The 14,101-nt window shown below is 41.7% G+C and overlaps 1 protein-coding gene across 1 annotated transcript in view; it reads right to left on the bottom strand.

Annotated features, from left to right (window-relative positions):
- The window catches only part of LOC137236069 (uncharacterized), a 44,548-nt gene that overhangs the window by 13,477 nt on the left and 16,970 nt on the right, over positions 1-14,101 (bottom strand). The window contains 4 exon segments of the mRNA XM_067758765.1: positions 2,603-3,152; positions 11,303-11,548; positions 13,579-13,647; positions 13,918-14,095. Coding sequence (XP_067614866.1) covers positions 2,603-3,152; positions 11,303-11,548; positions 13,579-13,647; positions 13,918-14,095 — 1,043 coding nt within the window.

Raw genomic sequence — 14,101 nt, forward strand, 5'->3', positions numbered from 1 at the left:
TTAAAAAAAAATTTTTTTTAATTCAAATTTTAAAAGAAGAGTTAATATCTTTACAGCATATAAGTAAATTATGCCAACATTCAACTCCAGTAATGATGTGGTACAACAAATTACAAAAATAAAAGAAAATTTCAAAATGGGCGTGGCTCCGCCCTTTTTCATTTAATTTGTCTAGGATGCTTTTAATGCCATAAGTCGAACAAAAATTAACCAATCCTTGTGAAATTTGGTAGAGGCTTGGCTCCTAGGACGGTAACTGTTTTCTGTGAAAAAGGGCGAAATCGGTTGAAGCCACGCCCAGTTTTTATACACAGTCCAACGTCTGTCCTTCCGCTCGGCCGTTAACACAATAACTTGAGCAAAAATCGATATATCTTTACTAAACTTAGCACACGTACTTATCTGAACTCACTTTATCTCGATATAAAAAATGGCCGAAATCCGACCATAACCAGGCCCACTTTATCGATATCGAAAATTACGAAAAATAAAAAAATGCCATAATTCTATACCAAATACGAAAAAAGGGATGAGACATTGTAACTGGATTGGTTTATTGACGCAAAATATAACTTTGGAAAAAACTTTGTAAAATGGGTGTGACACCTACCATATTAAGTAGAAGAAAATGAAAAGTTCTACAAGGCGAAATCAACAGCCCTTGGAATCTTGGCAGGAATACTGTTAGTGGTATTCCATATATAAATAAATTAGCAGTACCCGACAGATGATTTTCTGGATCACCTGGTCCACATTTTGGTCGATATCCCGAGAACGCCTTCACATATACATCTAAGGGCCACTCGCTTTTAAAACCCTCATTAATACCTTTAATTTGATATCCATATCGTACTAACACATTCTAGAGTCACCCCTGGCCCACCCTAATGGCGATATCTCGAAAAGGCGTCCACCTATAGACCTAATGCCCACCCCCTATTAAAATGCTCAGTAACACCTTTCGTTTGATACCCATATCGTACAAACATTCTAGAGTCACCCCTGGCCCACCCTAATAGCGATATCTCGAAAAGGCGTCCACCTATAGACCTAATGCCCACTCCCTATTAAAATGCTCAGTAACACCTTTCGTTTGATACCCATATCGTACAAACATTCTAGAGTCACCCCTGGCCCACCCTAATGGCGGTATCTCGAAAAGGCGTCCACCTATAGACCTAATGTCCACTCCCTCTTAAAATGCTCAGTAACACCTTTCGTTTGATACCCATATCGTACAAACATTCTAGAGTCACCCCTGGCCCACCCTAATGGCGATATCTCGAAAAGGCGTCCACCTATAGACCTAATGTCCACTCCCTCTTAAAATGCTCAGTAACACCTTTCGTTTCATACCCATATCGTACAAACATTCTAGAGTCACCCCTGGCCCACCTTAATGGCGATATCTCGAAAAGGCGTCCACCTATAGACCTAATGCCCACTCTCTCTTGAAATGCTCAGTAACACCTTTCGTTTGATACCCATATCGTACAAACATTCTAGAGTCACCCTTGGTCCACCTTTATGGCGATATCTCGAAAAGGCGACCACCTATTGAACTAAGGATTACTCCCTTTTAAAATACTCATTACCACCTTTCATTTGATACCCATATCGTACAAACACATTCTAGAGTCACCTCTGGCCCACCCTAATGGCGATATCTCGAAAAGGCGTCCACCTATAGACCTAATGCCCACTCCCTCTTAAAATGCTCAGTACACCTTTCGTTTGATACCCATATCGTACAAACATTCTAAAGTCACCCCTGGCCCACCCTAATGGCGATTTCTCGAAAAGGCGTCCACCTATAGACCTAATGCCCACTCCCTCTTAAAATGCTCAGTAACACCTTTCGTTTGATACCCATATCGTACAAACACATTCTAGAGTCACCCCTGCCCACCCTAATGACGATATCTCGAAAAGGCGTCCACCTATAGACCTCATGCCCACTCCCTCTTAAAATGCTCAGTAACACCTTTCGTTTGATATGGCGATATCTCGAAACGGCGTCGACCTATGGAACTAATGATCACTCTTTTTCAAAATACTCATTAACAGCTTTCATTCGTTACCCATATCGTACAAACATATTCTAGAGTCACCCCTGGTCCACCTTTATGGCGATTTCTCGAAAAGGCGTTCACCTATAGAACTAAAGCTCATTCCCTTTTAAAATACTCATTACCACCTTTCATTTGATACCCATATCGTACAAACACATTCTAGAGTCACCCCTAGTCCACCTTAATGGCGATATCTCGAAAAGGCGTCCACCGATAGACCTAAGGCCCACTCCCTCTTAAAATGCTCAGTAACACCTTTCATTTGATACCCATATCGTACAAACAAATTCTAGAGTCAGCCCTGGTCCACCTTTATGGCGATATCCCTAAATGGCGTCCATCAATAGAACTATGGCCTACTCTCTCTTAAAATACTCTTTAATACCTTCCATTTGATACACATGTCATACAACCACATTCCAGGGTTACCCTAGGTCCATTTTCCTACATGGTGATTTCCCTTATTTTGTCTCCATAGCTCTCAACTGAGTATGTAATGTTCGGTTGCACCCGAACTTAGCCTTCCTTACTTGTTATTTTTCATTTCATTCATAGTCGTCGTCTGCTGGGTTAGGCGTTGTTCGTGATCACCACAACCACCACCGGCACCAGCGCCACCATCAAGGCTTTTGGTCCCTGCACGCAAACGTCGTTGATGTTGTTGCATGCGTGTTTGTGTAAGTATTTTCTTTTTCGTATTTTGACGATAGCGACGTCTAACAACGGTCACTTCATCATCATCGTTCGAGTCGACCGCTGCCACCACACCAACACCGCAGTTGCTTCCATCAACATTATCTACACCAATTGTGTAAGTGGTATTTAAAACTGCACTTCTATCAGTTGGTTGATTGCTTGCAGCAACAGTTGTAGCTGTAGACTTTGCTGTTTTTGTAATTCTTGCTATTCGTTGGTGGTGTGCAGCAGGTACAACAAATGTGCGTGGCAAGCTAATTTTTTTCGGATTATTTTCAAAATCTTCGTCATCGTTACTTAATTCGAATTCAGCGGCAAAATCTAATGCATCGTTATCATCGTCGTCATCGTTAGCAACATCATAATAATCGAAATTTTCCTCATCTTGTGAGGACCCCAAAGCCGAGGACTTTGTATCCTCACAACATACACATATCTATATATTTTTGCAAATAACATACATTTGGAAATAACTTGGAATTTATACTTGAATTTTTATCACTTTGGAAATAACTTGGAATTTATACTTGAATTTTTATCACTTATATATTTTTTGCATGAAGCACCAGAAATATACATATGTATACCTTTATGAATTATGCCCTAAATACATATATTCGGTTGTACGTTGAATTGATAATTATTAAATCGAAGGACAAATTAGACTTGCGCACTTTTGCACGCAAGCAAAGTATTTACATTTTCGCAAACATAAACTTTGAATATAGGATCACCCTAACATGCATTAAATATTTGGAAAGTAGATACGCACAAAACATAAAAATGCAGCGGTCGATCAACCCTATGCACACTCAAAATCCAATGTACCCAATTACAAATACAACATACATAATAACTTAAGTGAACGGAGATCAGCAGCAAGTCGTCAAAATAAGCGCCGCTACTAATTGAAATTTCGTTATACATATTTACGCACTAGCATACAACACACCAACGCACGCCATACAACAGAAGGCAGAAGCATTGGGCAAAGCAAAACACAACATTAGAATCAGGTGACCACAAACAAATATACAAACACACAATATATAAACCAAAGCCTGGAAAGCACAGTATGAGCAAGTACAAAGGCATTGTATTCAATAAGGAGCATTATGGTGCATGGAAATTCATGGGAAGGAAATATTTACCGGAACAACAGTTGTTTTATATTGTTAATACTATTAGTTGAAAGTTGTTATTATAAAATAACCGTTTGCCTGCGTGCAAAAATTAGTATATAAGGGCGACGAATTCGCATTGAAATTCAGAGAGATTAGGAGACAGGCATACGAATCGGTAGGCTTTATCACTACCGACCAAGAGTACACCTGAAGGCTTTTTCACTTCATTTGTACTTAGAGTATACTCGTCTGGAGGCTTTATCACTCCATTCGACCGCAGAGGTTGGCCGAGGACTTTATCACCTCCGTCACCTCTTATAGAGCAAGGAAATCAGCCTAGGAGTAGAAAAGTAGAATTTTATCAAATAAATAATTTTTTTATAACGTTTTGTATCGAACAAAACAGAGTTATTCTTTCAGAAGGACCGTTAGGAATTTCTACTTCCAGGAACCCTGGACGGACTGAGACCAACCCCGGCAAAGTCAGGGAAAAGTCCGTCACATTTTGGCGCCCGAGCAGGTTAAACAAATCAAATTTTAAGATATACTTTCAGAGCATCAGAAACGAAGAGGGAAACAAGATCCACACACTTCTGGGTTAATACGACGAGGATATAAAGCATAACAATGGTAAAGGTATCGTGGGTATACTATCTCACTCGAGAGGATCTGGTAGCCTACAGCACGGAATTTGGGCTAGAGGATGGCGGAACGGTTGACGAGCTAAGAAAACGATTGGCGGCATTCATCCAAGAGGAGAAGGATAACGAAAATTTACGGGACCGATTCACAGAGTTGGCGATTCGGCACGCGCGGCTAACAAATCCACAAGCGTCAAAGACAAGCAACGAACTAAATTCACCAAGAAATGATAAACAGGCAAATGGTGCACCCAATCAATTGGAGGTCGAACAACCGCCGGTACATTTTATTCAGCAGCCTGGTATGTACGCAACGACAAATTATATTCAACAGCCTGGCACATATGCAACGACCATGGACAGAGTAAGGAAGTGGGGATTAAAGTACGGCGGAGGCAAAGATCCCCTAGGATTCATCGAAAGAGTGGAGGAGCTAGCAGATGGGTACGAAATCAACCGCAACACAATTCCGAAAGCGCTGCCGGAGTTGTTGAAGGACAAAGCGTTGGTATGGTATAGGAACAACAACCGGCACTGGCAAGAGTGGGACGCCTTCAAGAAGGACTTCCTGAAGTTCTTCCTAAGCTCCCGATACTTAGAGCAATTGGAAGATGAAATTCGTATGCGCGTACAACGACAAGGTGAGCTATTTAAAGATTATGTCTTGGCACTACAAGGAATCATGCGTCACGCGGGCTACACCGAGGAGCAGAAATTAACCCGCATCTACAGAAACTCGCGCAGAGAGTACCAACTATACATAAAGCGAAGCGAGGTCAGCAATCTTGAGGAGCTGGTAAGTTTAGCTCAAGACTATGAAAATATTATTCATGACAGGGAACCAATGCGACCAACCTCAAGGCCATTCATACCACGGCGGCAAGAAGGTCAGTACCAGTGTCTCCAGGCAGAACAAAGACAGGAAGAGCGAGCAGAGGTCCAACAACAGCAGAGGTTAGAGCCACAACAAGAATATGTAGATACTAGAACGGCCTGCAGACGATGCGGAAGAGGCGGTCACTTTTCATACGGGTGCCGAGGCATAAGAAGAGAATTTTGCTGGACATGTGGTAAGATAGGCGTGCTCACGCGTGATTGTTGTAGGAAGCCAGAGGGAAACGACCAGAGACCACGTTGGAACCGAGGGATGGGATCTTCGGAGAGATTAGACATGTTCAAATACACAAAGGGCCGCATATCGGTAACAACGTATGTGAATGGAGAAGAAGCAGTAGCAGCGATTGACACGGGAGCGACGAGGAGCTTTATACGTGATGCAATGGCGAGAAGATTAAAAACTGGCAAATTCAAGGAAGTAAAGACGCGAGTAAGAATGGGCGATGGCAGAGCAATAATAATCAAAGAAGCGGTAGATGCAGAATTAAGAATGGGTGGTAAAGTACAGAGGAACGAGATGCTAATCCTACCGGGACTGGGCGACGAGGTGGTAATTGGCACGGACTATCTGGCGAAGGTAAACTTGGAGATGAGATGTGGTGGTAAAGAAATAATGTTGAGAGTAGACGAAGGGAAGCAAGAGGTAGTGACATGTACAACTATGGTCGAAACGAATAGTGAAGATTTCAGGGAACACGACCCAATGGCGGCGATAGCAACTAGCAAGACAGAGGATTCGGTGAGTAAATTTCTGAGCCAAGAATTACAGGTGTTCGCAAACATGTCAGGAGTATCCAACGTGGCCACACACAAAATAGTTATGAGAGACGACCGTCCAATTAAGCAACGGTACTATCCGAAAATCCGAAAATGCAAGAAATTATCAACAAGGAAGTCGACGAACTGATCGAAAAAGGTTGCATCGAATCATCGAATAGCCCGCAGAGCGCACCCATAGTTTTGGCAAAGAAGAAGAATGGAAAATGGAGACTCTGCGTAGATTACCGCCAACTAAACGCAAGATCAGTACCAGACGCATACCCCTTACCACGTATACAACATATCTTGGACAAATTAAGAAGCGCCAGATTTATTAGTAGCCTCGACTTGAAAAATGGATATTGGCAAATTCCTATGGAAGCAAGCAGCAAGCAATACACCGCATTCACAGTACCTGGGCGTGGACTATACCAATGAAGCGTGATGCCATTTGGCTTGCACTCAGCCCCAGCAACTTTCCAGAGAGCACTTGATCGTTTCATAGGACCAGAATTGGAACCATACGTCGTTAGCGAAGAAGGCATCCATACCGACCCAGACAAGATAGCAGCCATCAAAGGACTGGAACCACCGAAGAATATACGAGAGTTACGATGTTTTCTAGGAGTCGTGTCATGGTATAGAAGATTCGTGCCGGATTTTTCACAAGTGTCACACCCGTTAACATCGATGCTTAAGAAAGGTATTAAGTGGAGGTGGTCCGAAGAACAGCAATCAGCATTCGAAGCACTCAAGGCAGCACTGACGCAGGCACCGGTACCCGCTTGTCCAGATTTTTCGAGGAAGTTTAGTTTACAAACGGACGCAAGTGATTTTGGTCTTGGTGCAGTACTTACGCAAGGGTCAGGCGACGAAGAACGAGTAATAGCATACGCAAGCCGCAGGTTAAACAAGGCAGAGACGAACTACTCACCGACAGAAAAGGAGTGTTTGGCAATAGTGTGGGCAATACGAAAAATGAGGCCGAACGTAGAAGGATACACGTTTACTGTAATAACAGATCACCTAGCGTTCAAATGGTTGAATGCGATAGAGAGCCCGACTGGTCGGATTGCGAGATGGGCGCTGGAACTACAGCAATACTCATTTGACGTACAGTACCGAAAAGGAAAGTTGAACGTTGTGGCAGATGCATTATCAAGGCAACCGATGGACGAGCAGTTGGGTACGTTGACGATGGATGACGGAAAAGACGAGTGCAAGTGGCTTAAAGCTAAGATGGAAGATGTAAGGAAGGCCCCGGAGAAATTCCCAGAGTACGCTATCGAGGAAGGAAAGTTGTACAGACGCATAGGAAGTCAGGTGGATGGCGAAGATGCAGTGCCATGGAAGCTGTGTGTCCCGACTTCACAGCGACGCAGAGTGCTAGAGGAGATTCACGACACACCGAGCGCAGGGCATATGGGCATCCGAAAATCGATAGCAAGAGCAACAACACCTTACTATTGGCCAGGAATGTTCAGGGATGTAAGAAAGTACGTACAGCAGTGTCACACATGTCAAATTTACAAACCGAGCCAACAGCCAGCCGCAGGTAAGATGCTAAAGAAGATTGCAGAGGAGCCTTGGGCAACAGTCTGTGCAGACTTTGTTGGTCCAATGCCACGATCGAAGCATGGAAACACAATGGCACTAGTATTCTTAGACAAATTTTCAAAATGGGTAGAAGTAATACCAATCAGAAAGGCAACGACAGAATGTTTAATAAGAGGATTTCGAGAGAGGATTTTGGCACGGTTCGGTGTTCCAAAAGTATTTATTACGGACAACGGAGCGCAGTTTATAAGCAGACGTTTTAAGAGATTTTTAGAGGGACTTGGCGTGAGACACCAATTAACGGCACCGTACACACCGCAGGAGAACCCAACAGAGAGAGCAAACAGGAACATCAAAAGGATGATAGCACAATTTACGGGAAAAGAACAGAAGACATGGGATGAGTTGTTACCAGAGATAACGCTGGCATTGAACACAAGTGTATGCGAATCGACCGGGTACAGTCCAGCATACATAGTACAAGGGAGGGAACCGAGAATTCCCAACAGCCTTTACGATGAGCAGACATTTGGCACAGGCGAGAAACTAGCGAACCCAGGACAGAAGTCAACGAGAATGAAAGAAATATTCGAGATGGTACGACGGAAGCAAGAGAGAGCAAGCGAAGTATTACAATTTAAGAAGAAGGCAATGGCGACCTAGTGCTGGTAAAGGAGCATCAGCTATCAAAAGCGGTAGATAACTTTACAGCCAAACTAGCGCCAAGGTACAGTGGACCTCACCGGGTAATGAACTTTGTGTCACCAGTGATCGTAGAGCTAGACAAAGTCTTCAGAGGAAGGAGGAGGACAGCCCACCTAAGTGAGCTGAAAGCATACCACGCAACCGACGCCGCCGACAACAACGAATCCAGGAAGCAAAGTCATAAAGAGAGATACAAAAAGTGCGCTAGTGAAGATCAAACCGCGTCAACACCGTCCAATCGAACAGCAAACAGAAAAATAACAGCGAGGTAGCCATTTGCGGTACGCTCACACGAGTCAGCGAAGAGACCGAGAGACAACACGGGGAGAACCAAAGTACAAGTCAACAGCTGATAACATACATAGACGGTCAAGTACAAAACATTGCGGAGAATCAGGTACGAATATTTCCAGAAAACAAATTACAGATCGCCAGAGAACCGGCGCATGGAACAAGATTACACCTGGGAAGGCAGTTCGCTATGGCAGCCTTAAACGAACACACACCCCGAGACAACTGCGGAATTACAGACTATTTTGTAAGATTCTACTTCAATCCGGATGAAATCGGTAGTAACGGGCATGCCCAACCGAGACAGTGTCAAATTATACACGAAGAAATTTCATATCAAGAAGTACCCGGAAGTCGGATCAACCAATAAAAACTCGGTAAACTCTAACCACAATTACATAAATATCCCGTAAACATACTCTTTAACTATGCGCATGATATACCACGTTTTTTTAAAATCCACCACACCTGGTGGGAACACCCTAAGGAAAATCCACCAGTTTCCATTTAAAGTACAGGCTGGCATCATACATACCACCAACTGGAAGGGCAGCGACGAACAACAACATAGTTACAAAACCTAATTTGGTAAAAAGGATTGAGTGATACCCGCTGCCAGGAAAAGTACCGTCTAACGCATCAGAAGGAAAACATATAAAAACCGGGCCGCGGCAGGCCAAACCCCAAAGTATCGTAAAGCGAGCAGTAATGAACACGCTAAATTATTCAAATTTTTCTGAAGAACAGAGTGAAGGGTGCGAGTGGGCCCCGTTGAGAATACGGCTACGGCGAACGACACCAGCTGCCACATACGAGGAGGGAAGTGGCGATGACAGCACCGAGGATTACAGGTCAGAGTGCGAGGAGTGGGCCATCGTTCGGGACCCTACCCCGATCCTCATTTCCTCGGAGAGCGAGGACGAAAACGACAATGAACCGCCACCAAAACGGCAGGGCGAGTTGTCGATACGCCAGGAAGACGAAGAGACTCAGGGCCGAGGGTTCGTGGAGTAGACTCGGCGCGTCAATTTGAGAATGCGCATATATAACGCGCATGTCGAAACCGAACACCCGGCCAAGCAAAGGATCGTAGGGGCGATATGCGAACAGCCTCAACGATGACAACGACGACATCAACAAATTAAGCCGTCTGGCCAGCGGGGTCAACGGCAGCCTCAACGACAAAAACAGCGACATATTGAGCCTGATGGCCAGCGACGGCAGCGACGACGAAGTAGCATGAGCGAACACCACTTCCGCGTACGGATCACGCGCACCGACCTGGTGACGGTGGGTCTCATTGCGGAAGGTGAGGGGGGAGTGTGAGGACCCCAAAGCCGAGGACTTTGTATCCTCACAACATACACATATCTATATATTTTTGCAAATAACATACATTTGGAAATAACTTGGAATTTATACTTGAATTTTTATCACTTTGGAAATAACTTGGAATTTATACTTGAATTTTTATCACTTATATATTTTTTGCATGAAGCACCAGAAATATACATATGTATACCTGTATGAATTATGCCCTAAATACATATATTCGGTTGTACGTTGAATTGATAATTATTAAATCGAAGGACAAATTAGACTTGCGCACTTTTGCACGCAAGCAAAGTATTTACATTTTCGCAAACATAAACTTTGAATATAGGATCACCCTAACATGCATTAAATATTTGGAAAGTAGATACGCACAAAACATAAAAATGCAGCGGTCGATCAACCCTTTGCACACTCAAAATCCAATGTACCCTATTACAAATACAACATACATAATAACTTAAGTGAACGGAGATCAGCAGCAAGTCGTCAAAATAAGCGCCGCTACTAATTGAAATTTCGTTATACATATTTACGCACTAGCATACAACACACCAACGCACGCCATACAACAGAAGGCAGAAGCATTGGGCAAAGCAAAACACAACATTAGAATCAGGTGACCACAAACAAATATACAAACACACAATATATAAACCAAAGCCTGGAAAGCACAGTATGAGCAAGTACAAAGGCATTGTATTCAATAAGGAGCATTATGGTGCATGGAAATTCATGGGAAGGAAATATTTACCGGAACAACAGTTGTTTTATATTGTTAATACTATTAGTTGAAAGTTGTTATTATAAAATAACCGTTTGCCTGCGTGCAAAAATTAGTATATAAGGGCAACGAATTCGCATTGAAATTCAGAGAGATTAGGAGACAGGCATACGAGTCGGTAGGCTTTATCACTACCGACCAAGAGTACACCTGAAGGCTTTTTCACTTCATTTGTACTTAGAGTATACTCATCTGGAGGCTTTATCACTCCATTCGACCGCAGAGGTTGGCCGAGTGGTTTATCACCTCCGTCACCTCTTATAGAGCAAGGAAATCAGCCTAGGAGTAGAAAAGTAGAATTTTATCAAATAAATAATTTTTTATAACGTTTTGTATCGAACAAAACAGAGTTATTCTTTCAGAAGGACCGTTAGGAATTTCTACTTCCAGGAATCCTGGACGGACTGAGACCAACCCCGGCAAAGTCAAGGAAAAGTCCGTTACAATCTACATCAGCATCATTGTCGGTGTCACGTTGGTGTTGTTATTGTAAATCCTGTAAATTACGTTTCGGTATCGGTGATGATGTCATCGCAAATAGATCTGGTCCTTCTAGGGAAACAGATAGTCGTGCACATGATTCAATAAATGAATGTTCTGGTGTTACGCCCAATGAAAGCACACTGTTGTCTAAAGCTGAGCTAGAGCTGGTTAGCAAGGCAGGAGTGGAGCGGGATTCTTCCTGGGCAACTGTGTTTTAGTTTTTGAGATGATTCATTTCATTCATTCATCATTCGTTATTCATTAATTCACATATGTTTGTTTGTTTATATGAATGTCAGTCAGACAATTGAAATTTTGCAGTGTCAATGTAGTATTGTACATAAATGACAACACACACAGGCAGAGTATGAGAGAGAGAAAGTGAAAGAAAAGAGATTTTTGGTTTTTACAAATGTTTGAGTGTTAATTTTTTTTTTAAGAAAAAATGTAAAGTTTTATTTCATTGCAATTTAAAATAAGAAAATTCAAACTATTTTTTCGTGCTTTACTCTATACAAAAATAATTATAAACTGGTTTGAATCAATATTAAGCTTTCTATTAGCCCATAAGGGAATTTCATTTAAATAGAATGGAACTGGAAACTGGTATAAAGCTAGATATTTTGTGACATTCCAAATAGTTTTGCAAACTTTTCATATAAAATTGTTCTCTATCTATTAAAATGTTCAATTTCATAGGTTCCAAAACATTTCCTAGGATTTGTCCCGACAATGGAGGACTTTCTAAAGCTACTTCGAAGAAGATTTATTCACTCCTACCCTTCACATGATAGGCCATTCAGAGACATAAAATAGAGAGGTTTTATTCTGTAAAGAAAGCTAAACTGGAACAAGCATGTCGAGGTCAGGTCCAAAAACGGTGTCAATTCTTTGTACGATGTATACTTTAAATAAAATAAATGTATGGCGCGATAACCTCTAAGAGATCTAAGGCCGAGCTTCTCTTCGAATTTGCGTCGTGCTCCTCTTGATTTTCCCTACAAATCGGCCGGGCGGGACCTACATGTCTTATGCCGACTCCGAACGGCATCTGCAAGGCAGATGAGTTTTCACTGAGAGCTTTTCATGGCAGAAACACTCGGAGCGCTTGTTTGGCCGAGGGGCGACCCCGCTCAGAAAAATTTTCTTCTAATTGAAAAACCTTCTTTCTAAAATTTTGATGTTGCTTTGCCCGGGGTGTGAACCCAGGGCATATGGTGTGGTAGGCGGAGCACGCTACCATCACACCACGGTGACCACGAGGTACACTTTATCGCATGAAAATATCGACGTGGGCCACCGTCGAAGCTTACATCTAAAATTATTTATTTGCCAATGTATCAATCTCTTAAAGAAATTGGATTAGTCCATTACTCACATTTTGCGGAAAGTATAATGAGCCCTATTTGTCTCTACCTACGTCTACGGGTTAAAATATCCGAGGTGTTGTTCGTAGGCAGTATACTACGAACATACTAATGACTTTACATTAGTTACGGAAACGAGGAGAATAGAAAGTGACTGTGCAACGACGTATAGGAAATTAAAAACAGATCCGTATTAACGGTTTCAACAGGATTATATTGAAATCATAGCCATTGGTCATGTATAAGTCATTCCAATATCGTGGGTATGCCCACACTAAATCGTTGAAACGAGATTTCATATCAAATTTCACACAACTTTTGGAATGTCAAAATATTTAGCTTGCAAAGTATTATTTGTCATTCGCAGTATGACCCAATTTTCTTCGATTTAAAAGCTACTCTAAATATAACAATTAATAAAGCAGCTAATTTGTGAAAAGCAAAAAACCAAAACCAAATATGAAAATGTTTGGTGAATATGATCCATTCATTTGAATGTCGGTTTTAAGGCAAGAGCTGTTTTAGTGACTCCATTTAATTTGAAAAACGAAGAACAAAATGGTGTTTAATTAAAATGAAAAACTTCATATCATATGTATGGTTTCACAAATTTAAGAACGTTTAATTAGTGTTGACAAATAGACAAATGAAATTGTAAGTATATGTAGTAGAAGAAGAATAAGAAGAGCTAGTCACATTTTTGTCACAACTACTATTTGTTAGCTTTTGTTTGTTATATAATATTCTTTAAGAGTATTAGTTGCAAACTACACTGATGTTAGAAAGCAAACACAAATGATGTTAAGTCTCAAATTGGTTTTGTTAAATAATTAAATTTTAAAATTTTAGCTATAACATAAAAATACTTACGCAAACCTCATCGCTCACACTGACACTGCAGCCATGTCTTCTCAGCCTCCAGAGAGTGTTGAACTGCAAGGTAAGAGCAACAATTTTATTAAAATAGAAATTAAGAAAATAAAATCAAAATAAAGTTCAGGGATTCAGAATTCGGATTCGCCATCGTAGTGTCCGAACGGCCATAACCTTGAAAAATGCTCAGTCGCAAGAGATTACTTTTCGTTTCTGAGGTTAGGGACGCACCCGCTAGGCAAATTCAACCAAACTACTTTGCGATAAAAATTATCGGCGTCCATATAACAGAAGCTCGTATTTATTTAATTTCAAATAATATTAACTTATGTGCAGATTTTTGTTGCGCTAGTTTGCCACGTGGTGGGGGTGGATATTGAAAACTGCATATCCATTCGTCTTGTACTTTGAGTATACGTCCAGTAACTCTTGCATAGTATTCATAATTTTCGCGTCCAAATAAATCATGTGTAGCAAATTTATCGATTAACTGCTTCATAATTTTTGTGGCCACCTTAAA

Source organism: Eurosta solidaginis, unplaced genomic scaffold, assembly GCF_040869045.1.
Source record: "Eurosta solidaginis isolate ZX-2024a unplaced genomic scaffold, ASM4086904v1 ctg00001308.1, whole genome shotgun sequence".
Taxonomy (NCBI): domain Eukaryota; kingdom Metazoa; phylum Arthropoda; class Insecta; order Diptera; family Tephritidae; genus Eurosta; species Eurosta solidaginis.